Source organism: Prionailurus viverrinus, chromosome D3 (genome assembly GCF_022837055.1).
Source record: "Prionailurus viverrinus isolate Anna chromosome D3, UM_Priviv_1.0, whole genome shotgun sequence".
NCBI classification, from domain to species: domain Eukaryota; kingdom Metazoa; phylum Chordata; class Mammalia; order Carnivora; family Felidae; genus Prionailurus; species Prionailurus viverrinus.
The window spans coordinates 47414669-47441358 of NC_062572.1; the positions used below are offsets into that span (position 1 = coordinate 47414669).

General features: G+C 42.4%; 1 protein-coding gene across 7 annotated transcripts in view; it reads right to left on the reverse strand.

Annotated features, from left to right (window-relative positions):
* Positions 1 to 8518: 8518 nt before the first annotated feature.
* ANKRD29 (ankyrin repeat domain 29) overlaps positions 8519 to 26690 on the reverse strand; it is a 53072-nt gene continuing 34900 nt past the window's right edge. For 6 of the 7 annotated variants that reach the window (XM_047828172.1, XM_047828173.1, XM_047828174.1 and 3 more), the window contains 4 exons: positions 19473 to 19571; positions 17723 to 17818; positions 15385 to 15483; positions 8519 to 9808 (listed from right to left, as the gene is read on the reverse strand). In XM_047828172.1, coding sequence (XP_047684128.1) covers positions 9725 to 9808; positions 15385 to 15483; positions 17723 to 17818; positions 19473 to 19571 — 378 coding nt within the window. In that variant the 3' untranslated portion in view covers positions 8519 to 9724. The remainder of the gene's footprint in view (positions 9809 to 15384; positions 15484 to 17722; positions 17819 to 19472; positions 19572 to 26690) is intronic. The other variant, XM_047828175.1, reaches the window with a different exon arrangement.

Genomic DNA, 26690 nt, shown 5'->3' on the forward strand with positions numbered 1-26690 from the left:
ACTGTGCCTGATGGAGAAGCTGGACCCGTGTTTGCTACTAATGTTATAGAATGCCCTGTAGCATTCACAGACATTGTAAGTTTTACTGATGGATTGCCGAAAAGAAAAGAAAAGAAAAGAAAAGAAAAGAAAAGAAAATAAAAAAACGTCCAGGACCAGCAGCTAGAGCTGGCCCTAAAAGAAGCACCTGTAGATAGTAAGGTCACCTAGCTGAGCACAGGGAGAGGGAGCCGATGACCTCCTCATACCCCTCTCCTGTCAGGCTATGCTTTGCCATATTCTACTGATTATACAGACCAGTCCTGATACAGTGCAGGAAAACTACATAAGCACAAGAATACTAGAAGGGAAGCATAGAAGGCCTTCTTGGGGGCTAGTTACCCCAAGTCTGTGTAGCCACCACCCAAAGGAAGGCTACAGAACATTTTTAGCACGGAAGAGGCTTTCTTAGGCTGCTTCCCAGTCAATATCATCACCCTTCTCCATCCCAGTCAATATCATCACCCTTCTCCAACCAAGAGGTAGCCACAATTCTGACTTCTGTCACCATGAATTGGTTTTGCCTGTTCTTAAACTTCAAGTAAATGGAATCATACTCTGCCTGGCTTCTTTCACTCAACATTGTCGGTTGTGTGGGTATGAGACTCATCCACGTTGTTCAGAGCAGTAATTCATTCTTTTTATTGCTGAGTAGTATTCTATGGTATAAAAATACCATGCCAATATTTGGGTTATTTCCAGTTTAAGTTGTTATCAATGAACTTACTATGAACATTCTGGCACATGCCTTTTTGTTGGAAATATGCACTCAGTTCTTTTGGATTCCGTAATAGACTTTTAAAACCCCATACTTAAGCAAGCTGAATTTTACAGACATCCTCATTTAAAAGAGCTGACAGCTATAACTCATGACTTTGGTGCCAGAGGTTTTAACTGACTCATAAATGGGGCATTGTTGGTCAGACTTATGGTAAAACATTCTCTCTAGTAAGGACACTTGAGTCGGTGATCAATCTAGCCCTGGGTTGTGACTTCCATGCAGAGAAGATGCTACCAAATGGGGATAACTTGAAATTTGTCTGTCAGTGTCTCACACTGGCATTCCCTGCTCTGTAGGATTCAGTCACATGACACAGTTAATTTCCTTTGCCTGGATGTTTGGGGTCTAATCTTTCCGCAAATAGCAAGTCCAACTCCTATATGTTGGAGACTTCCTTTCTATGGCTTTTCTTAAAAGTTCAACTGTGGGAAGTGGGAGTTGTAGCAGCATTTCCCTTGTGAAAAATCAGGGGGTGAGGGGCTCCTGGGTGACTCAGTCAGTCAAGCCTCTGACTCTTGATTTCAGCTCAGGTCATGATCTCATGGTTCATGGGACCAAGCCCTGACTTGGGCTCTGTGCTGACAGCATGGAGTCTGCCTGGGATTCTCTCATCCTCTCTCTCTTTCTCTGTCCCTCTCGTGCTCATGCTTTCTCTCTCTCTCTCTCTCAAAATAAATAAACACTAAAATAAACATAAAAATAAGAGGGTGAATTCCTAGTGAAGGGAGGACAGAAGACAACAGAGAGAGAAGGAGGAAGTCTTTCTGTTGACAGAGACAAAGCTGACAGGGCATGTAAGATCCGAAGATCTTTAATTAGCCTCCTTCAACTGGTAAAACATGACTTCACTTGTATTTTGTTTATTTTTATGTTTAACTTTTATTTTTGAGGGAGACAGAAAGAGAGAAAGGGGGACAGAGGATCTGAAGCGGGCTCTGTGCTGACAGCAGAGAAGCCCAGTGTGGGGCTCGAACTCATGAACCACAAGATCGTGACCTAAGCTGAAGTCAGACCCTTAACAGACTAAGCCACCCAGGCGCTCCAACTTCACTTGTATTTTAAAATCATCTTTAAAGTATTGCTAACAATAAAAGTGAGGGCACCAGGAAAAGATTCTAAGGCTTTCCAGACCTACTAATGCATCAAGAATGCAACAGAGGGCTAAGTACAGTTGGAGAGCCTGGAGAAACCACCTCTGTTTGTTTGGGTTTATCTCACTGTGTTTGGTATGTTAAGCAGACTGAGGACATAAGCTGGGCCCTCAGCCAGCAGCATGTGAAATAAATTATTCTAATTTTTTTCTACAGAGCACATAGCTTGCTTTTCTTTTTGTTTGTTTTTCTCCCTAATTTGAAACACAGGTAAGTACAGGCTTGCGCTGACATTGGACAATGGCATGCAAAATCCTAACATGGTTGGCTCTGGTCACAGTGGGGCCTCCACGTGGTTCTATGTGCTGATTTTTTAGCATCTGGTCCCAGTGAAATAACACTCACTAAACCAACTGACCAGCAGAGATAAAACGTAGTTTTATCAGGAAGTAGTTTTATCAGTTTTACCAGGAAGGTAGTAAAACATTAACTCACAGGCCCATCGATTCTGCACCACACAGATCTCGAATGTCTATTGTGTGGCCCAATGGCAGGCACACCTCATTTTAGTGTGCTTTGCTTTATTATGCTTTACAGACACTGCTTTTTTTTTTTTTTTTTTTTTTTACAAATTGAAGGTCTGTGGCAGCCTTCTGTCAAGCAAGTGTGTGGCCTGCTTTTTCCAACAGCATTTGTTTACTTTGTGTCTCTGTGTCACAGTTTGGTAATGCTTGCAATACTTCAAACTTTTTCATTATTCTTCTATTGGTTACGGTGGTCTGTGATCAGTGATCTTTGATGCTGCTGTTGTAGTCGTTCTGGGGCACCAAGAACTGCTCCCTTATGAGACAGTGCACTTAACTGATAGATGTCGTGTGTATTCTGACTGCTCCCCCCACCGGCCATTCCCCCGGCCCGCTCCCTCTCCTCAGGCCTTCCCGTTCCCCGAGACACAACGATATTGAAATTAGGCCAGTTAATAATCCTATGGTGGTCTCTAAGTGTTCAAGTGAAAGGCAGAGTCACAGGTCTCTCACATTAAGTCAAAAGCGAGAAATAATAAAACTTAGTGAGAAAGGCATATTAAAAACGGAGATAGGCTCTTGGGCCAGTTAGCCAAGTTGTGAATGCAAAGGAAAAGTTCTTGAAGGATATTAAAAGTGCTGCTTCAATAAACACACAAATGATAAGAAAGCGTACCAGCCTTACTGCTGCTATGGAAAAAGTTTAAGTGGTCTGGGTAGAGGCTCCAACCAGCCACAACATTCCCTTAGGCCCAAAGCCTAATCCAGAGCAAGGTCCTAACTCTCTTCAATTCTGTCAAGGCTGAGAGAGGAGGAAGCTGCAGAAGAAACGTCTGAAGCGAGCAGAGGGTGGTTCCTGAGGTTTAAGGAAAGATGCCTTTCCATAACATTAATGTGCAAGGAGAAGCAGCAAGTGCTGATGTAGAAGATGCCGCAAGTTACCCAGATCTAGCTAGGTCATTACTGAGGGTGGCTACACTAAACAACAGATTTTCAATGTAGATGAAACAGCCTTCTATTGGAAGAAGATGCCAGCTAGGGCATTCACAGCTACGGAGGTGAAATGAATGTCTGGCTTCAAAGCTTCAAAGGACAGGCTGACTCTCTTGTTAAGGGCTACCGCAGCTGGTGGCTTTAAGTCAGAGCAGTGCTCATTTACCATTCTGAAAATCCTAGGACCCTGAAGAATGATGCTAAATCTACAAATGGAACAGCCAAGCCTGGATGACAGCACATCTGTTTACAACATAGTTTACTGTATGTTTAAAGCCCATTGATGAGACATACTGCTTAGAAGAAAAAGATTCCTTTCAAAATATTACTGTTCATTGACAATGCACCTGGTCACTCAAGAGCTCTGATGGACTATGAGATTGTCACTGGCGTAACCCTCGGACTCCCCGAACTCAGGAAACTCCCAGAAACTTCTATCAATTTCATCTTTTAGAAACTAACAAATTGCTGGAACAGGAAAAGAAACATTTAAGTAGATCCCAGGACTATGCCTGCTCAGATGAATCAGAAGGTGCCCTACTAAGCTACCTCAGCTTGTCATTCTTATCATAATGTTAAAATCTCCTCTGAATATTCACCCCGAGCCCTCACAAAAGGAAGCTGCTCACCCTTGTTTGAGGAGTCATTCCACATGATCTCCTTATTTGTACAAATAAAAAGGACTTTGTGAGGGAACCCCACCTGATGTAGTCTGTCCATAACTCATCAAGGAGTGGACCCACATTGGTTAGGTAACAAGATCAATGTTTTTTTCATGACTGCTAACACAATATCTATTCTGCAGCCTGTGGATCAAGAAGTAATTTGGGGGCACCTGGGTGGCTCAGTTGGTGAAGCATCTGACTTCGGCTCAGGTCATGATCTCATGGGTCATGGGTTTGAGCCCCATGTTGGGCTCAGTGCTGACAGCTCAGAGCCTGGAGCCTGCTTTGCATTCTGTGTCTTCCTCTCTCTCTGCTCCTCTCCCTCTCGTGCTCTGTCTCTCTCTGTCAAAAATAAAATAAAAATTAAAAAAAAAAAGAAGCGATTTTGACTTTTACTTATTACTTAAGAAATACATTTCATAAGGCTATAGCTGCCATAGCTGGTGATTCCCTCTGATGGATCTAGGCAAAGTAAATTGAAAACCTTCTGGAAAGGATTCACCATTCTAGATGCCATTAAGAACATTTGTGACTCATGGGAAGAGGTCACAATATCAACATTAATAGGCATCTGGAAGAAGTTGATTCCAACACTCATGGATGACTTTGAGGGGTTCCAGACTTCAGTGGAGGAAGTCACTGCAGATGTGGTAGAAATAGCAAGCAAACTAGAATTAGGTGTGGAGCCTGAAGATGTGACTGAACTGCTGAAGTCTCATAATAACACCTGAACAGATGAGCAGTTGCTTCTGATGGGTGAGCAAAGAAAGTGGTTTCACGGGATGGAAACTATTCCTGGTGAAGATGCTGTGAAGACTGTTGAAATGACAACAAAGGATTTAGAATATTCCATAAACTTAGTTGAGAAAGCAGTAGAAGGGTTTGAGAGGATTGACTCCAATTTTGAAAGAAGTTCTATTGGTAAAATGCTAATAAACAGCATTCATGCTACAGAGAAATAGTTCATGAAAGGAAGAGTCCATGGATGCCTGCTCTCCTTGCCTCCCTTGACTTTCTCCTCCCTTGATCTGTGTTTCACTCCCCACTATTGTCCGTTTTATCTTCTTTGCAGACTTCACTTTTTCCTTCCAAATTTCTTCTCAGTTTTTTCCCCCTCTCCCCAGAGTCTTCCTGGGGATCTCATTCATCCCATGACTTTGACAATCACTTTTACTTACATGATGGCTAAATCAGTAGTAAGTCTTGTCCTAAACCTTAAGCTGCTGTTTCCAACTATCTCCTGGAATCTATTTCACATATTCTTCAAACTGAACCTGTCTAAATGCTCTATCTCCACTTCAACTCTGCTGTTGTTCTTCCCTGTTTGCTAACATAGAACTGTCACCATCCACTATGTAAACCTTGGATACAGAAAAGAATTAACAGAAAGTTAATTGGAAAGTTTTGCTTATGAGATTGGCCATTGGCTGGTATCTGGGGACTTAGCTCACAAATAGTTCCCTACACTGATCTAAAACTTTCCCTAAATGACAGTGGTTCACTGTGCTGAAACTGTTTGTACATGACAATGTGGTTTATTCTGAGTGCCTGTCTTCCTTCTGTAAGTCTGAAATTTTGGCAAATGTTAGGCAGAGGGTACTTAGGTGACCAGCTCCCAGTTAAAAGCCTGCATGAGTCTCTAATGAGCTTCCCCAGTAGACAACACTTGTCAACGTTGTCACATCTCATTGCAAGAGGATTTGAGCTTATTCTGTGCGAATCCACTGGAAGAGGATCCTTGGAAGCTTGCAGCTGGTTTCCTCTGTCTTCACTCCCTTTCTCTTCCCCTTTGCTGATTTTGCTATATATCCTTTCGCTGTAATCTCGGCCATGACTATGACCACATGATGAGCCCAGTGAGTCTTTCTAGCAAATCACCCAACCTGGGGGACGTCTTAGGGTCCCCCAACACATCTTAGCATAATTGTAACCCTCTTTTCCTCACTCTCTATGTTCAGTTAATCACCAATTATCATTAGCTCTACCTCTAAATTAAAAAAAATTTTTAATTAAAAATTTTTATTTTATTAAGTAATCTCTATACCCATGATGGGGCTTAAACTCACAACCCCAAGATCAAGAGTCTCATGCTCTACTGACTAAGCCAGCCAGGCACCCCTCTACCTCTAAATATTTTTAAAAATATATCTTGTGTTCACAACCCTCATTGCCTTGATGCTATAACCGTGGCTCCATCTGGACCACCCTCCTTGCTTTCCTCTGGTACAGAAAGCAAAACTCCCAGGCCGGAGAATAGCACCAAGCCAAAGCTATGCAGAGGTTCTCTCCCAAAGCCAGTTTCCTCAGCTGCAACAGGTGAATGATGATAATGCCTATTTCATAGAGTTGCTGTCAGGGGTAAATGAGAAAAATGCAGATAAACTTCGTGAGGTTATCTTGGTAAAGTCCTTAGCACATAACAATCCTTCAACAAATGTTAGCTGCTGTTTCCAATGCTAGTATTAATGATCTGCAGACTGCATCTGGTCACTACCTGGGAGGCTCAGCCAATTGTGATACCAAAACCACTGTGTGAAATTAGGCCCTCAGTTTCCTACCCCTATAATCTGCAGCAGGCCCACCCCAAAATGCATTGTGGGATTCCACGTAGTTGGCATTTGTGGGTGCCCTTGTCCTTTGATGAGGTGTCCTCCTGTGGGAGAATGATGAGACATAGCTTTCTTTTGGTTGCAGAGGGTGGGTGCAGCAGGGGAGGAAGCTAGAATGGTCATGGAGCTCTCCAGGTTCCTGATGTTACAGCTGCAAATATTTGGAGTTGTGCAAAACCATCAGTGATTTCAGATAAAAGAGCCACTGCAAAGGACTAATGAGCCGGTAGCACCACGGGCTATAAAAATAGAAATTAAGACACACAGACACACACACACATATACACACAGAGATCAATATATGAAGTGATAGATGTGTTAATTAACTAGATGGTGGGAATCCTTCCACAATGTCTACGGATATCGAATCATCACAATGTACAATTAAAAGTTTCTATTTTCAGTATCTTCCGTGATTATCCCAGGAATTTTTGTCTGAATGAAAAACTGTATGGGATCATTACAAAAGTTCTCCACAGTTGAAATAATGAAATCGTAAAGCTTAAAGATTGACTCAGGATTTCAAATATCGATGTATTTATCAACAAACTGAGTCATTCACTCTAAAATTCCATGCTATTAAAAACCACATAGAAACAACTTCTGATTAAAAACAAACAAGAAAGAGCAGCAAAGGTAAGTTGGGTAGTACATTAAGTTTATTTTGAATTATAACATGGAATATGTCATCAAACAAATGGAGGTAATGAACACTTTTGTGGCTCACTTAACAAATGATTTGCATAGGAATTGCTAGTTCTGTCTTAGGATGCAGAGCTCATTGAACTGTGAATTAGATGAACATAAAATAAGAATCATCATCAAAAAAAAAAAAAGAACCATCTACCTGTGTGCAAAATAAATGCAATTTTACTTCAAATAACAGACTTTAGTTTTTGGTGCATGGTTAATACAATCATCTTCCCTGTTATGGATAATGTCATAATCTCATCCAGACCAAACCTGATCCTTCTAGGCTAGAGATCTCTTACCTATAGCAAGAGATTAAATATTGTTAAATATTTAATCCATTAAATATTGTTAAAGCTACTGGATTCATTCTTATAGCTCTAATGTTGATCAAGAACATTATCCAGTTGAAACGATGTAACACATAGGCCAAGGACAACATATCTTAGTGAAAACATGAAGTTCATGATTTCATCCCATTTTGTCTTTTGGAACTTTGTTATCAGTACCCACAATACTGTTTTGATTTATGTCAGTGATCAGCAATCAGTTTTGGCCCAAGGGCTAACAAAAGGGGAAAAATATAAAGCATTTAAGGCGACACTATTTTCTTCCTCAAAATGAACATAGCTTTATGAAATTCCCATGGGGGAAAGTGTGCATTTGTACTTAGTACTTTGCTAAGTAAAAGAAAGTCAGTGAGGAAATTGGCACTGCTTTATAGTTACTAAAGGGTTTATATCTGGGTGTTTTAGCAATACAGATCTTTCTAAATTTTTATCCCGAAATTAGATTGTTGACTTGTTGCATAGCTAGTCAGGCAATAGGCATCCCTGGGGACTCTGTGGGTGACTCATTACAGCCTTTGTTTGTGATATTGATTAAAATAAGCTGATTTCTGTTGATTGGTTATTTTATCAATCATAACAAACCTTAAGAGAGTATCTTCTAATTTCAAAAATTATATTTGATCATTTACTGGCTTAAGGATAATGCTTTCAGGACCACTGCAAGTTGGTTTAAAAAAACGGTGGGGATTACATTTTCTTCCACGTTAACATGTCTTTAACATCCAGAACATTGCCTGGAAACCAGAGCAGAAAATGAAAAGAAAACTAAAGATGTATTTAAATACCAGAAATACCATCAGTGTTTATTATGGTAAAGACGGTTTATTATGGAAAGACGGTTTAATTTTAGCGTGTGCAATTAGGCACTGACTGAGGCATTTAGACACCATTGATTATAAAGTGCACTGTACATAAATTTTGATTCCCCTCCAAGGAATAATTCAATAAAACTCAGGTCTCTTTCTTGGAATCAATCAGCTCAAGAACATGCATAGATGAACACCTATTAAATACTAATAACAGTCTTTTATTACTTATACTCCTGCAATATAATAGAAACGTATTGTACTTGCATATATCACATTTCATCCAAGGACCTCAAAGTCATTGTGTCAAGCAATGTGGTGCTGGGAGCTCAGGATTGCACAGCATAGGAAGTCTACTTAGTTATGGCATGGGAAGCGGATTCCCAACGAGAGAACCAAAATAAAAGCTCAAAGAGACAAGCCTCAATTTCCCATGGCTTGTAATTTTCTGCGTTTCCCAAATTGCCACTTGCTTCCCACCGTACCTCAATATTGATTCTTGGTAAAAATGATTTTTTATGTGTTTGGAATAAGACGAGGATCAACTCACAAATCAACAATTTGTCTTCTTTATAGTTCGACAGTCCACCTTTGAAAATCACATGGTGGAATGTCAGAAGTGGCTTTTTAATGTGAATTTACACTTCATTGATTCAGAATAAACGTGGCTACAACCTTTGGGGAGAAGAAAACATTTTACGCTGGCATGACATACATGTATGTGTAAAACATGAGGGAGCTGTGTCTTTTTGCACACGGACATTTAATGCAAAAGTAAAAGTGCTTTGATTCACTGAAGATCAGACTTTCCAGTATTTTAAAGGCTTTTGTCATCTTGCTTAAACCTTGTCAAGGGTTTAAGTCTTAGAGTTTAACTGAGAGACCCAACTTAGCGTAGTGTAAAACGAGTTTCTGTGGAATCCACGAATCTGCCAGGCCCCACAGCAGTGGGGACGCAGGCCAGTGTGAGAAGCCCACATAAGTGAGGGCAAGGGGTCCCTGAGCCTTTCTGTTCTTGACTCAGGGCACAGAGCCCAGCTCTCCTTGGTCAGGGACCCAGGGAGGGCATACTGAGCATTTCCTTTCTTAATGGAATTTCCAACACTATTTGAAAAGTGACTTCTTTTCGGACAATGTGATTACGGTTTCTATCTTTCAGTCAAATATGGAACTAAGTTAGCTCTTCCTGTGTCCTTCTTTACTTCGGAGGAGACGCAGGATACGTTCGTTTTTGGTTAGTTCTGCCGGAAGTTCATTGGCCTAAAGAAGATAAGATAGGTATTAGTGAATTCCCACAGTTGGGGTGGTTTTAGGGACTCCAAAGAGGGACTCCTGATCCAAACTTGCTCCTCTGCTGGTGAGCAACCTCACTGGACTCACTCTCGTTTTAAGGCATTAAAGGTCTCCTTTAAGCGTCTAAATATCGCCTGTTATTTTCTTATCTCATCGTTAGAGTTCTTTTTCTCTCTGAGCCATATCCCTTAACACATTGTAATCTCCTGGCGGCCAGGGTCCACGTATTATTAATCACTGTATCCTCACTTCCGGCACAATGCCTGGTGCATCTAGTATGTGCTCAGTAAATACTGGAAATGTTAAATTTGATACTTTACACTTAATTCATGTATTATGTGGAGCAGCCTGTCTGCTAGGGACCTGAGACTCAGGACAGGTTATCTTTTGATGAGAAAACAGAGTTAGAAACATTCAGAGAGTAAGAGATGCCTGGTCAAGAGCAGCTTCAGTGTGTCCTTTCTTCTCATGCTGCTGAGACACATCGTCTAGGCATTTATTTCACGAGTGAGTCCTTACCAACTGCAGCTAATGTTATGAGCCAGCGGTTCTCAAACTTTTTGGGCTTAAGACCTTTTTACGCTTCTAAAAATTATTGAGGATGCCAATGAGCTTTTATTTTTAACTTATTAGAAATGAAAATAAGAACATTTAAAAATATATTAATTCATTAAAAATCATAAATCCACTATAGGCTAACATAAATAACATTAATGAAAAACAACCAAATTTTCAAAAACAAAAAAGTTAGAAGAGTAGCATTGTTTAATAGATTTGTGTATTTCTTTAAAAATTTTTTTTAAATGTTCATTTATTTATTTTCTAATTTAATTTTTTAGTGTTTATTTATTTGTGAAGGAGAGACAGACAGAGCGTGAGTGGAGGAGGGGCAGAGGGCAAGGGAGACACAGAATCCAAAGCAGGCTCCAGGCTCTGAGCTGTCAGCACAGAGCCTGACATGGGGCTCGAACCCACAAGCTGTGGGATCATGACCTGAGCCAAAGTCAGACACTTAACTGACTGAACCACCCAGTCGCCCTATAAAATGTTTATTTATTTTTGAGAGAGAGAGAGAGCACAAGCAGGAGAGGGGCAGAGAGAGAACGAGACACAGAATTCGAAGCAGACTCCAGGCTCTGAGCTGTCAGCACAGAACCTGATGTGGGGCTCGAACTCATGAGCCATGTGATCACGACCTGAGCTGTAGTCTGACGCTTAATTGACTGAGCCACCCAGGCACCCCTAGATCTGCAACTTTCTTGAATGTGTAGCTTAATTGAAGACATTTGGATTTTCATATCTGTTTCTGCATCTAATGTATTGTGATACATTGTTTTGGTTAAAGCCCCTATGAAGAAAATTCAGCTTCACACAGATAGGCATTTGGAAAAGGGAGAAACATTTTAAGAGCCTTTTCAGATCATTGTAGATATTCTTCTTTGATGCCACACCAATACTAAACAGGTGGTAGTTTCTTAAAGGTAATTTCAGCGTGGAATCTGAAACCATGTCAATGAACTTTTTACCTTAAAAATCCATAGATCTATCTATCTACAGGTAGGATGATTCCCCATGCATGATTTGATACATCACACACTTTATCTGGAAAATATCCGTTCAATGAGTTATGCCGCTCTTCCAAATGTTGACACATTGCATCATACAATCTCAAAAGATCACATTCATTAATATCAGCACCGATTCATCAGGAGAGCCTGTAGGTGGATTGGGAAGCTGTCAGGCTCACACGGTAGACACAAGCTGTTCTTTGAAATAAAAATGGTGTTCCAAGAAAAAGCAACTGGCCCACTTGGTAATTCAAACAAACGCACGCGCGCTTTTCCTTGAGACAACCGTTGCACGTCAGGGTACAGAAGTGCTGTATGCGTACTTCCATTTGTTACATAGAATGTTAAAAAGGTGTATAACGAGGGTCAAGATTTGATATAATTCAAATTGCTTACTGCTTCATCAAAGACATTCTTAAAACTGGGATTTTCGTCAAATAATTTACAAAATCTGTGAAATAATTTACAAAGTTTTGTAAAATCATTTGCCAGTATAGTTTATACTCCTGCTTTGACGTGTAAGGTGCCAGTTAACCTAATGCCAACATTACAGCAAGTATCAGCACAGTGAAAAAGGCAAATAACATCTCTGCTTTATTAAGAATATTGTTTTGATTTCTTAGATGTCTTGAAAGAGCCTTGCAGACCCTCCGGGGTCCATGGACCATACTTTGAGAACCGTTGTTATAGACGAATCCCAAGGATATTCTTGGGATTTCAGGGGAGGCGGTTAAAGGGCAGAAAAGCACCCAGAATGGAGTAGAGGGCTTGGATGCACATGTTATTTGCCTCACACATTTTTTCCTCCCACAGCCATGTCTGGAACCCTATCTACTTTATCTGGGACCCTAATCCCATGTGAAACTCCTGAAGTCCCTACCTTCTAGGTTGGGTCCTGCTCTTTGACCCCCAACTGCTAGCTGGGACCTCACTTGTCGGGAATTATGCGTGGAGTTCTTGGGAGTTCTGTTTGCCACAAATGGTCTGCTGAATAGTATGTCCTGTTGCTGCACCCCAGCCCACCACAAAAGACCCTTGATGCTGATGCTGGACTGGATTGGGCAGGAAATTACTATGCTATGTCACTATAGACCAGAGATCCCTCCAGAAGCTCAAATTCTACTGTTAGTTCCTGCAGAAACAGACATTGTACAGGCCTAACAGCCAGGCCTGCACAGAAATGCTCCTGGTAGACAGGCATAAGCTCCATCCGGTCTCAGAGTATACTCAGGAGTAACTGAGCTGTGTTGCATGGGTTATTGGTCCTTGGTGAGCAGGTTGGCAGGTAGCCAGAGGATCCTCTATGGTCAGGAAGAAGAGAAGATCTAAGAGGCTGTACTTCTATCTATAAGCTTGCTGAGTTACAGCTCCTGTGTGTGACTGTCTCCATGAATGTCCATAAACTTTACTATTAAAAAAGGCTCTATATCCTCAAAGTGTGTTGTCAAATTTTGGTCAATTGCATTGCTGTCCCATATGTCATCTATATAGTTCTAAAAACCTGGTCTCATTCTCTCCAGGTTGGTTCCTACTGAATTCTCAGGTTGCTGAGATTGTGTGGACCATTATGATGCCTAGTGCTCCAGGCTATCCCCCAAAGGCCACCTTATTCATTATGGAGCAGGACCATAGGCCCATATTCATGATACCATAGCATCAAAACACTCTATTTCCCCACTGCTCCAGGAAGAGGATGTGTTCTGAGTCCTCAATCTGGAGTACTGGGAACATGGGGCCCCTGCACCCATGGGGACAGCCACAGTGTGGGGAGTGGCTGTTGGGGCCATTGGTTACCTTCCCCTGAGGCATCTGCTTTGCAGTCCCAGAACAGAAGTCCTGTATCCCCTGGAGCAGAAGATTGCTTCTGTATTAGCTTAGAAGTCATTTCCTCTGGGAAGCCTTCAATAGCATTCATTACTTTCCCGCTAATAGCTCTTGTCACTATAGTACAACTTCTTACTTAATTGTCTTTATTCTCCGGTAAACTCAAGGATCTTTGAAGGCAGAGACTATGGGAATTTCATTCACCATTGTCTCCCCAGTACACAGCAGAGTGCATGGTATCTAGTAGGTACTCAGTATTTGTTGAATGAATGAAGTTGAAGAATATCCCCTCAAAAGTCCCGGGTGGCTGCCAGATTCCTAACACTCTTGCTTCTAGAGCTACCTTTAAGAGGCTGGCTTCTTTGGGGTGGCTGGCGGATGGGTGGGGTGGGGTCAGGGTGGGGTTCCCTGGTAACTACTCCCAGCTCTCTAAGAGCTTCCGTTGTATGAAACTCCAACATGAACAGTCTGTATGTTTCTCTCTGTATATTCAAGTAGCTCTAGGGACAATCCAAAGTCCAGCATTTTGATTACTCGAATTTCCCCATAACCATTATTGCTGAAATTCCAGGAGACAAACAAGGAATTGCATTTTTCAGTTTCCATATAAAGGTACTAACATTTTTCCCCTTGCCTTCAATGCTGGATGGCTTAGTAAGAAAGATCGATCTCTTTAGGAAGTCTGTGTCCAGGGTCTAAAGATAAGAGCTCAAGTATGATTTCAGCTGGCTTATCACACAGCCAGGCCAGCTAATGGAAAACAAATCTGCATCTCAGGAAGGAGATAAGCAGAAGTGTTGTCTTCAAGCACTCCAATGGTAAGAACAAGGAAATAATAACTCCACATAGTAAGTAAAATGGAAACAAAAAAAAAAAAGAGAGACTCTTGGCATGTTGTTTAATTGCACTTCTTAATGGGTTCTTTTCAAAATGTCATAAAAAGGTTCTACGTATTTGCCTTAATTATTAAAGAAATTAACAGAGAAATAGATGCTTATAAAAACTCAAATAGTACGTAAGTAGAAAGTGAAAATTGCTTTTCATACCTTCTTCTATCAATAAGCACCATGCCCACTTCTGCCTTTGAAAGTTTGTATTTTATTTTTTTTAAGCTTATTTATATTTATTTTGAGAGAGAGTGAGTGTGTGCGCAGGGGGAGGGGCAGAGAGAGAGGGACAGAGAATCCCAAGCAGGGATTCTTCTTGCTGACATCAGCGCAGAGCCCGACTCAGGGCTTGATTTCATGAACCCTGAGATCATGACCTGAGCTGAAATTAAGAGTGGGACGCTTAACCTACTGAGCTACCCAGGCGCCCCTAAAAGTTCATACTTTAGTGTTTTCTCAAGACTTCCCCAGGCTACTCTCCTCCCCCTAGGCTCTACATTTGATGGCTATTGCAGATGCTGAGTGGGAAAAAATGCAATGATAATCATTTTCTCTATGGGTCTTGGGCATCTTCCCACCTCCACATTTGACCTAATTGTAAACTAAGGAGTTGGGGCTATAGAAAACACGGGGTGGTTTTGCAACAGCGGCACAAAGTCCCATTAACAGTATAAGAGCGAATTTTCCCCTTTCTCCTCTATTCTCCAAGCAAAGCACAAGCAGTTCTCAAGGTATGAACATCCAACTTATTCAGAATAGCACTAAACTACTGGAACTTTGATGTGTTTAGGACACCTCTTTGAGATAGAACCCCATAACTCTACTTCCCACAGCTACTGCCCTCACCCTGTCCTGGGAGTCTGCACCATTATTGGCTCATCACCATTGACAATATAGGGTTTTTAGCATAATTCTCTGGGTCCAAATGCACTGGTCATTCATATCTGCTGATAGCCTTGCACGCCCTTACTGTGCCAAGATATGACAAGAGGGACTGGGGCCAGCCTGAGTGAGGAGACTAGAGGTGGAGCCCTTCTCTTCCTTTCCCTTATGTTCCCTTTCAAAGGCACATCAGCATCTAAAACAGTGTCCTCAGTTCACAGCAGACGGTCAGTATAAATACTGCCAATGTTTTTTCCCAAGTGAAACGAGAAATCTGGCCCAGGGTGCACATGAGTGATTATCTTGGCTTAGGTAGAAACTGCCTTATCTCTTTGTAGAGGTGCCCAAAGGAGTTTTAAGGTAGGTAAGATAAGGTGAGTACCTTGTTTCTCAGGGCTGGGTCTGCTCCGGCTTCCAGGAGCAGTGCAACTGTTTTAATATTCCCACTGAGCACTGCAGCATGGAGGGCCGATGTCCCATTCTAAGAGAGAACAACAGTGTGTGTCAGGAGTGAGCTTACAGCCATCAGCACTGAGCTTGGCTTTCATCATAAACCAGCCTGAGTGATGAGACTAATGTCAGAGCTTTACTCTTCCTTACATTCCCTTTCAAAGGCACGTCAGCACCTAATACAGTGTCCTCAGGTACACAGCAGACAGTCAGTATAAACACTGCCAACGTTTTTTTCCAAGTGAAACAAGAATCTGGCCCAGGGTGCATGTGACCTCATGATCAGTCTGTCAGTTTTAAAGACATTAGAATTTGCTGCAGGAAAAACAATGCTATGTCAAACCTTCATCTTCTTTTTTTTCCCCCCTTCAAGGACAGTATATACAGTTTCTGTGTATGTTCCGTCTAGACTGGAGAAACGGCTGGCAAGCCAACAGGCCGACTTGTCAGCCCGGCTACATGCACCCCACTCACTCAGCAGGTAGGAGTACCGCTGCGGAGTTATAGGGGAGCCTATGTGGGGCGAGGAAACCCCCAAGCCCTGAGTTGGAGCATTTTTGAGCACAGAAGGGCCTACTGGATAGGTGGCTGACATTTTATGAAATTTACTGCAAATAGAAGACAGCATCTATGTGCAGTATGGAGCCAGATTCTGGGGGGAGAGAGAAAGAGAATGTAACAAATCTAATGTAGGAATGATGGATAGTCACATGACATCTGTTCCAGAAGGTGCATATGTCTACAAATAGCATCTAAATGCAAGTTTAGTTTCCACAATAGCTATTTACTATAATAATAATGAACCATTTCCACATTTCATGAAAGAATAAAATATCATACCCATAGGAAAATTCCAGCAAAGTAGCATTTTGCTTTCCAAAGCGTCATGTCTGTTTTTATAACACGTGGGACAACTTACTTGTCTGGTAACATTAGACCCATCCGAATCTTAACCAACCTGTCAACTTCATCTGTTTGCAACATGGTTAGGAATAAAATACCAAGCCAAAAAAGAGCTCTTTGAAACAAGACTAGATATTGCAAAGCCCATTTCTGAAGCTCATTTCTTTTATTCACAGAGAGTTCACTTTCATAGATTATTTATTCTTACTTTATAAACAATTTTAATGAGTGCAGCTTTCTGGTTTCCAAGTTCATGGAAGATTAGAAGTTGCTCTTTGGGACAGTAGGAGGGGCCAGCATTCTGATAACAGCAGACCAGTATCAGCTGGTAGCAAGAATAGAGAGTAAATATGTTGACATCAGATACAGAGTCCAAAAGGCATTTAGGATCATTCAAGGGCAGGTAGACTTTTTATACATCCATAAACACTGAGGGTACATTCCCCAAAAGTGCTAGGCCACTGTCCCAAGTTTAGAACAGATTCTGTCCTCCATTTAAGAGAACAGAAGTGTATACTGGGGGCTCGCAAACTACAGCCCGTGGGCCGATTCTAGCCTGCCGCTTGTTTTTCTGTGTTCTGGCAAGCTGAAATTGAAAAGATTTAAAAGAAGAATACTACATAAAAGTATGAAATCCCAGGAATACAATGTCCATAAATAAAGGGTTAGTGGGAGGCAGCCATCCTTTGTCCCCATGACTTTCATGCTACAATAGTAGACTTGAACAGTTCCAAGAGACTGTATGGCCCGTGAAGCCTATAGTATTTTACTACCTGGCCCTTTATTGGAAAAGATTGCCAACCCCTGGTATATATTCTAATTTAGAAATATCTTAGTCTCAAATGATTAAAATTTAAAAAAGAGTTTTAGGGCTCTACTTCCCGGCAGACCCAGCTCTTCAGAATGGCACGTTCTTTGAGGTGTCCGGATATCTGCGACTTATTTTATTTCATCTAAGGTAACAATGTGGTTCTTCATTCCAGATAATGAAGGGAAGGAACAGGAGCACCTGTCCCCCATATTTTGTGGGACACACATCATGTGTTTCATGACTTGTGGAAGATTTTAGTCCAATGAAAGATATGTATCAATATAGTTTACTTTCCAAGTTAGCGATTTCATTGCTACTAATTTTTTTTTTTCCTGTAAAACTAAGTACTAACAGACTCTGGTTCACTCTTCTTAGCACCTTTTCATTTCAACCAGTGCCTACGAATCTCCAAAATAAAGAAACTGTTGGGAAGTTCTTCCAAGACTGCAACTAACCATGTGAATTATACTCAGATTCTGCTACAGTCCTCAGCTATGGGCTTCTTAATTTCTAGCCTCTCTTTCCCAGATTGGTAAAATTTCTCGTTAAGTCTTACCTTCAGAATGCCAAGGGTGGGTGAGAATTTTAGCAACTCCTTTATAACATCGTTATACCCTTTGTTGGCTGCTTTTAGCAATGCTGTGGTACCATCCTTAACAAAGCAGAAAATAAAAGTTGGTTATTAAGATATGTGTGTGCTGGCTAAGAACTACATGTTAGTTGAGAACCGGGAATATGCTTATCAGAACAGACGAAAGGTGTAAACTAAAGTACGAGCCAGCCAAGTCTCTTAATCTAGGAGCATTTTAGAGCATATTAAGCAGTTAATGAAAGAATGAATTCTTTCATGTTTAGCATGAAATTAGCATGCTATAATTCTTTAACATGAAAGAATGCTAAACAAAGTATGTGGCTTATTATCTTAGAACCCTGCCACTTGGGAATTCATACCCTTCCTGTCCCTTAGAACACTGGGTAAAGGGCAAGGGAACATCGAGAATATATTTTAGGACACAGATGGACCAAAGATCCATAGACTGCAGTTTATGACTTAGCAGAAATCACTGCTACACTATTTGTAATGATTTAAATAATTGTTGAACTATATTTACTGTTTTAAATTTTAAATGTGCTTTTCTTTTTGCCTTCTCTTACGTACAACCTTGCTCTAGTGTGCCCTAGGGGTCTTGTGGGGGTTGGGGTGAGGGGGTGTGGAGTAGGAAGGGGACAGATTGAAATATGTTAAAAAGAAATGCAAAAACAAGTTCAAAAATTTATATTCAGCTTCTGTCATCACTTTTTGACCTGGAAAGAGATTTTCCAAATTCCTTTTTCTCCTGCTTTTACATATCAGTTGCTGTATTTGGAGGATTCAGCGCCCAGAATTCTCCTATAATAAAGGAAATACCCCAGCCTGCTCTAAGGGTTTAGCTGGAACCAGGAAAAAAGAAAATGAGATTAGAAGATTTTTCTTCTCTGGCTTCAGAGATGTGGGGCCCAGAGAAAGAGTGGGAGGGAGAAAGAGAGGAAGAGAAAGAGTGGTCAGGAATGTGTCTTTTCCCTTTTCTGGACTCAGACTTGGGAGAGGGGAGTGGGTCACATTAGCAAGGGTAATACTAAGGAAAAAAGGCCAGACACTGAAAAACCAAACCAAACCAACCAAAGCCAAAAAGCGAATAGCACAGTGTGGTCAGGTAGCAGGGGCTCCCCAAGCTGCCCTCAGTTCCTATGGGCAACAGGGCCTGCTGTGGGCCCAACTAGGCAGACTTAGGTATAACTTTAGCATTGGCTAGGTGGAGGCCAACGGGGGGTGTGGTGCAGGGGTCCGCAGCTGGGGAAGCTGGGTGAGGTGGAGACCCAGGAGCACCGCCAGCCACTGCGCCTGCGTCCCCGGCTACACTGTGGTCCAGGGCCAGCAGGGGGCGCAGCGACAGGCGCACGCGCAGCCGCTAGGGACACACACTGCCAAAGACAGCCCGAGGCCCTGGCTCCTACCTGCCGCATGCTCCAGGGACTCAGCTTAGGTGGAGGAGGAGCTCCGAAGATTAAACATGTTTCTTTTAGAGAGACTGGGCAGCACTAGCTAAATTTCAGCTGATTCAGACATTTACTTTGTTTTCCTGCTAAAGAGCCGGTGGAGGTTGGGAGAAAAATCCAGCCGAGTTACAGACAAAATGAAGGCGCGATTTCTCCGCACGTCCAGGCTGAGTTGAATTTTGGAGCTTCGGTGCATACACTCCCCCCCCCCCCGCCCCCCCGAAACCCCCCCTCCTCCACCCCGTGCCGCAGCTGTGACTCTGACTCACGTTGCGGGCGGCGTCCCGGTCGGCTCCGCGCAACAGCATCACCCTCACCACCTCGCTATGGCCCATCTGCGATGCGATCCACAGCGGCGCCGTCCCGTCCTGCCGGCGAGGGGACACGCTTGCTCCCACCGGGCCACGTGGCAGCACCCGCAAACGCCCCCCCCCCCCCCCCCCCCCGACGACAAACAAGGAGGGAGATTTTAACCGTTTTACGCAGGGGCTTTTGGCGGTGCCTGGACGATCGCGTGATTGCCAATATGCAAGTTTTGGTTTATAATCCAGCCATTTAATGGCAGGATCTCTTAGCACATAGTGTGGTGCAGGACCGCACGGAACACGGGGCGGGAAGGGGTGGAGTTGCTTAGCAAGGCAGAATCAAATTTGACAAACCTACGTGGGAGAAGTCTTTATTTTCCCCAGACTTTGTTTGCTTTACTGGTGGCTTCGCATGGCACACCCTGCCTACTGGGGGCCCTCGTTCCCACATAAGAGAGGGCAGTTTTCTCTGAGGCGATGCATGAGGGTCAGAGAACTAAAGACAGTTCTGCCATTCTTCTGGTGTCTAGAATCCACCCCCACCCCAGCCACGTCATTTTTCGGTACTTTAGTTTTATGCGGGATATGCTATTGTTTCTTCTGGGAAGGCACATACACTAGCGACATATAGCAGGACATTTTTGGTAATATTTCCTGTGTATTGTTACCCCAAAGACCCTGTTTATGTGAGCACTGGGCCATAAAGCTGAGATGGGTTGCTCCACAGAAGAAAAGGTGAAATATCCAAGGGACTGAGAAGGATTTGATAGGAGAGTGGTTCCTGCCAGACAGAAAGGAAAACAGAAAACCCTTCCAACTGCTGGAAGGAAGCTCTGGACAAGGGGTAGGGGAGGGGGAGGTCAGGCATGAGCATCCATGTTTTCCTCCTGGGTTGAATCTAGGGGTGGGTAGAAACACCCAGATAAATTATGGTGAATTCCAGCTGGGAAAGGATTTTCTCCTGTTCTTGGGGATGAAACCCAGAACTGAAGGTCTCTTAGAGAAGCTCTGCTCTTGGCTGGTGCCTGAGAGAGAGAAATGGGTGAGGGAATCTGGGCCAATGGACCTGAGACAGGCCCCCAGTGCCCCTGGTCCACGGCCACCAGGCATCTGGGCACCCAGGACCCCCTGCCTGCCTGTGTGAAATCAGAAGTGCTAGGTAAACCGTGGCCTGGAGTCAGCCTGGGGTTGGAAAGATGAGGCCACAGAAGGTCATGATTTCACAATGACAGGCCAAGAAGGTACCAGTGCAGGATACTCAGACAGGAGAGGCTGGACTAACCAGCACAAGGACCAGACATGAATGTCCCCACCCCACTCCACCCCATCCTCATGCCAGGGTGATAGTCTGACCTCTGAGAACTTAGGCCACTTTGGAGGGCAGGGCAGGAGAGGGAGGAGGAACCAGAGCTGACTAAACTTAGGCTCTGAGGTAATTAAAGTAATATGGCCCCAAGGAACTGTTTTGGTTGGATGAGACTGAATTACTCATCAGTGGGAATGAGGGCTGAAGAGCAAGATGATTCAGTCAGAGACGTAAAGTTTCGTTTCCTGCTGTAGTATGTAATTTCAACTCCAGCATGCGCAGGATGATTGCCCACTGCTGTCCCAGCAAAGTGATGGAGGACAAGGACATGTGAGCAGAGTGGTGGGTGGTGGCAAATTGGGAGCCTAGAAGGATCGGGGGCGGCTGAGGGGTGGTAGGATGACACAGGCACCCCTCTGTCTTGGGGAAGAAGTGCTGAAACAAAGCGTGGAAGCAGGATGAACACCGAGAGCGACTTCATACTTTTACTGGGGCCCCTTAGAAATTATTCTTGAATCTGAATATTATTTATTATTAGCAATAGAAATAATACATTAATTTGTACTTCTGTTTACAAACAGGTATACATCCGTTATTTAACTTGATTCTCCCAATTCAGGACTATTCATTCATTCACTCAACCAACCAACCATTATTAAGTATCTCTGGCAGAATGCTAAATAGGACATGACCTCTGTTCTCAAACTCAGTCTAGTGGAGGAGAGACATGGAAATTTCAGGATGATTACAGTGCTATAATAAATATGGAAAAAAAAATGCCCAAGATGAACCAGGAGAGGGGCTTTCTTATTGTGTGTCAGCTTCACAGTTGGGGTGATATCCGAGCTGGGCCTTGAAGGAGGACTAGGATTTTGCCAATCGGGGGTTGAAGGGAGGGAATTCCGCGTAGAAGGAGAAGCATGTACAGGTGCAGTGGCTTGGACAGGTGTGGTTGCTTCAGGCAGGGTGGGAAATCCAGCTGACTGCAGCCCAAGGGATAGGTGCTAGAACAAGGGTGAGGGTGAGGGTGGGCAGGAGAGGGAGGCTGGGTGCCGGAAGCTCTTGTCCCTCCTTGTCTGCTCTGGGTTCATTTGTTCTTTCTCCCTGTCTCCACCAGAGGGCAGGCAAGGCAAGGCAGCCAGCTGCATAGAGGTCAGCAGGCATGTTCAATGAGCTTTCCAAGGGCTTGGCTGTTCGTAACACTAACGTGGGAAAGTGCTGAGAGGTGATGTATTGGAACAACTATTAATATCATCAATTCATAACAGTAATGCTAACACTTCTATCACTTTAATTGCAATGGTCACGGTAGGTGGAAAAAGAAGTCACTACTTTATGGTTAGGAGACCTTAGGCAAATCACCCGGAGCCTTGGTTTTCTCCTGCAAAAAATGTTAGCTTCCAGAGATATTCATATACAGGAAAACATGCAGAAAGACGCTGAGCACAGGACTGGCTTATGTGTGCTTAGAAGTGGTCATTGAATCTGCACATGAAAAACAGTAAGCACTTTAATTTGTGCTTTTGTTTACAAAACACTACATGCTTGATTGATTCTCCCAGTTTCCCTGTGAGATAATGATTGAACAGGTAGGAATGATTGGTAAAATGGGATTTGGGGTTAAACCCAGCAAGCTGAATATAAATTAGAGCATTATTGTCAAATCAAATCATTTCCCAGTTGATTATCTAGTTGGTGGAGAGGAGAAGTTTTCCCTTCTGGACACCTCAATTCTTATTTTCTCTTATTTTTTTCTTCTCTTATAATGGTCGTGTCTTCATTATAAAGATGACTTCACGATGAAAATGATAAACATTAAGCCTGTTTAGCTCCTTTTTGTTGAGTTTTGAGAGAATGGAGTAAGAAAAAGCACTAAAAAATGTGTTTGTGAATACTTTCTGACAAAAAGATACAGTTTTAAAATATGTTAAAACAAATCACAGTGAAATAAATCACAGGAAGTTAGGACCTCTATGGGACCTTTTTTAAGAAAAGGAAATAGGACACTTAGCTTGAAGAAGATGAAATTCATGGGGTTATGACAGTTGTCATTTACTATCTGTGTGCAAACTGAGCAGAAAAGGATTTATTTCCTATTTCTTATGCTTCTTATAAAATATATTGTTATTTATTATTTGCCTATTTTGCATATCAAGTGGCACAAAGAGGGCTGATGGGTAAAGACTATTCAAGACTTTGGCTCGGTGTAGACAGAGGTGGTAGTGAGGGCTGGTTAAAGACTAAATAAGCTGATGAGTTAGTAATGAGTCCCCCCACACTTGGAGGGGTCCACCAATGACTGATTACCACTCAGCAGGATTGCTAGAGAAAAGAGTCATGTGCTTGACAGGGGATTACACAGGTGACTTGTGCCGTTCCTTCTGACTTGGTTATCCCCTTGTTCCATCCGAGATAACATTTCCAAGTATTATCTAATGCATTTTGATAGACAGATCACAGTATGAGAATGAGCATATGACATGATTTGTATTGGAAACTAAACGTCATATCATTTTAGTTAGGATCTTAGAGATTACTTCGAAAACGAATTACAACCTTCCATAGGAACGAGTATATTTAGTGGCACTAGCTCTTTGCTTCTGCTGCTTCTAGTGCTCACACTTAGGCTCTTTCCATCTACAAGCTCAAGCCAGACAAAGTCTTAGGGACCAATTCTATTCTAAGTTGGAAGCCCAAGAGACATAAGGAATCTGGTTAGTAGCAGAGTGGCTTCAATACCAAGATGACTTTGCTACCAGCCCTACCCTGACCCAGAACCTATTTCTCATTACTGGATCCCTGCTTGGTGTCCACAGTCCAGCAAATAGTTCTGTAAAGGATGTTAACTGATGCCTCCATTGCTCAGCCTGACCCTATTCTCCCAACCCACAGGTGATCAGACCAAGGATGAGCAGGCCAGCCAGTCCACTCTGGCCTGGTGTGCAGAGCCTAGTGGCAGCAATGACATGGCTATTCCAAGAATTTGGAAGTCTGACCCTATAAACTTAGGGACTGTATACAAGTTGAGTAAGTAGAAGATGCTAGAAAAAAAGGAGTAGGGAGAGGAAAAGAGGCAAGAGGGGACTTTGAGATGACAGAGACTACCTGGCTCATGAGAGAAAAAGTGCAACCATGATACCTCATGGGTTTTCTCTTCCAGTGAGGCCCGGATGAAATAGAAATGATAATAACAGAAGTACCATAATTATCCTGGTTTTACAGATTAAAAAAACAACAATCCAGGACTACATCAAAATTAAAAGCTTTGTAGCAAAGGAAACAATCAACAAAACTAAAAGACGTCCTACTGAATGGGAGAAGATATTTGCAAGTGACATATCTGATAAAGGGTTAGTATCTAAAATATATAAAGAATTTATACAACTCAGCACCAAAAAACAAATAATCCAATTAAAAACTGGGCAGAAGACATGAACAGACATTTCTCCAAAGAAGATCTAAGGATGGTCAACAGACACATGAAAAGATGCTCAACGTCACTTACCATCAGGCAAATGCACATCAAAACCACAATGAGATATCACCTCACACCTGTCAGAATGGTTAAAATCGACAACACATGAAACAACAGGTGTTGGTGAGGATGTGAAGAAAAAGGAATCTTCAGGTATGGTTAGTGGGAATGCAAACTGGTTCAGCCAATGTGGAAAAGAGTATGGAGGTTCCTCAAAAAATTAAAAACAGAATTACTATATGATTCACTAATTCCACTACTGAGTATTTACCCAAAGGACTAATTACCAAAGGATTACTTACCAAAAACACTAATTCTAAAAGATACATGCACCTCTATGTTTATAGCAGCATTACTTACAATAGGCAAGATATGGAAGTAATTCAAGTGTCCATCAATAGATGAATGGATAAATAAGATATAGTACACACACACACACACACACACACACACACACACTGAAATGTTACTTAACCATAAAAAATTGAAATCTTAACTATTTGCAACGACATGGATGGAGCTAGAGGGTATAATGCTAAGTGCAATAAGTCAGTCAGAGAAGGACAAATACCATATGATTTCACTCATATATGGAATTTAAGAAACAAAACAAACGAGCAAAGGAAAAGAGAGACAAACAAAAGACCAGACTCTTAACTATAGAAAACAAACAGGTGGTTACCAGAGGGGGGTGGAAGGAGGGATGGGGGAGATAAGTGAAGTGGATTAAAAGTACCCTTATTGTGATGAGCACTAAGCAATATACAGAAGTGTTGACTCACTATATTGTATACCTGAAACTAATATAACACTGTTATCTATTAAAATAATAATAAAAGAAACTCAAAAGAACCCCTGAAATTCAGGGAGTGTGGCCTGCTTAAGGTCATGCAGTTAATAAGCAAAACAGACTGTTTCATTTCCTTAAGATAGCCATATCCCCATAACTCACAAGCGACTCACCCCCCAGAGACCTGGATCTGGCTCCCTACCTGGCTCTTACAATCTGTCTAGGACTTGTGTCCTGACTATGAGCCTGGGCCCTACATCTGAGTCTAGTTCTAGTTCGCAGCCACTGATCACTATGTCTTCTCCCTTCCGGGCCTCACTGGAGCTCTGCTCAATCCACAGGCTCTCTTCTGGAGTCAACATACCTTTTTGGAGGGCCTACCATGTGCAGAGGGCATGCAAGCAGGAGTGCCTCCCTGTTGCTATCTGCTTCCACAGGACACTGCAATGATCTATTGGTCCTCTTTTCTCCCATTGCCCAACACTGGGCTCGTCCCTCCAGGTTTGCAACCTGGGAGGACCGTCACTATCCGGGGCCCAGCATCTCTGCATACAAGTGCAGACCAAGGCTAGAGGGCATTTTATGAGATGGCCTTTTGGCAGGCTTCAAGGAGTTACTGATCAGCACTTTGAGAAGACTAGTGAGAAGTGAGTGATGACAGGCTAAACTCAGCCCTGTGTAAACACTCAGACCTTTGCCAGTCCATGAAAGTATTGTTTCATAAGGTGGATGAGTTGCGTTGGGAAAAGTATATATGTCAAAGAATTTTGCTGATAGAAAAACAGGCTAAATAGCCATCTTAAGCTGGTGATTAGAAAGGCTTGACTTGTATCAACTTTACTTGGTGAGGTCATGTAGAAAGAACTGAAGATAGGTTTTTAGCTTGACTATAGAGTACGATGATCTCTGTGACTCTTGACCTCTTTATCTAGGACAAACTAAGAGGAAAAGTTTTTCAAGTTTCCCATCAAGACCTTAGTCTTTCCAGGCTGCTTATGGTTTTGTGATTATGATTCCTTGTCACAAAAGTCCTAGAAAGGTTTTCAGTTAGTTCATCTGTGATAGAGTTACAAGGAAAAGCCATTCCTACTACTTACTGTTCAGATTCCCTGCAGCTCAGATCAAATGTCAACTGAATAATTTCATTGCAGCTTTGTTAATATCCTGTCACAATGTACCATAAATGTCAGGACCCTCATAGAGTGGCAGTGAAAAAAATCATAAATTGGATTTATCTAAAAATACTAAGAAATGAAATCTGGCAAACATCTTTGTTTTTATTTTATAAATTCAAGAATCTTCTGGGTGTGCCTGGGCGGCTCGGCTGGTTAAGCGTCCGAGTCTTGATCTCGGCTCAAGTCATGATCTCACAGTTTGTGAGTTCGAGCCCCATGTGGGGCTCTGCACTGACAGCTCAGAGCCTGTTTGGGATTCTGTCTCTCTGCCCTTCCCCCACTCACTCCCCCTCTGTCTAACTCTCAAAATAAATAAACTTAGAAACATTTTTTTTTCTAACAATGACTTAATGTGTCAGTTGCGATTTCAGAATAAAACACCGATTTCCAAATGCCCTGCCAATATAGTATTCTACCATGCATGGGCCATTTTAAT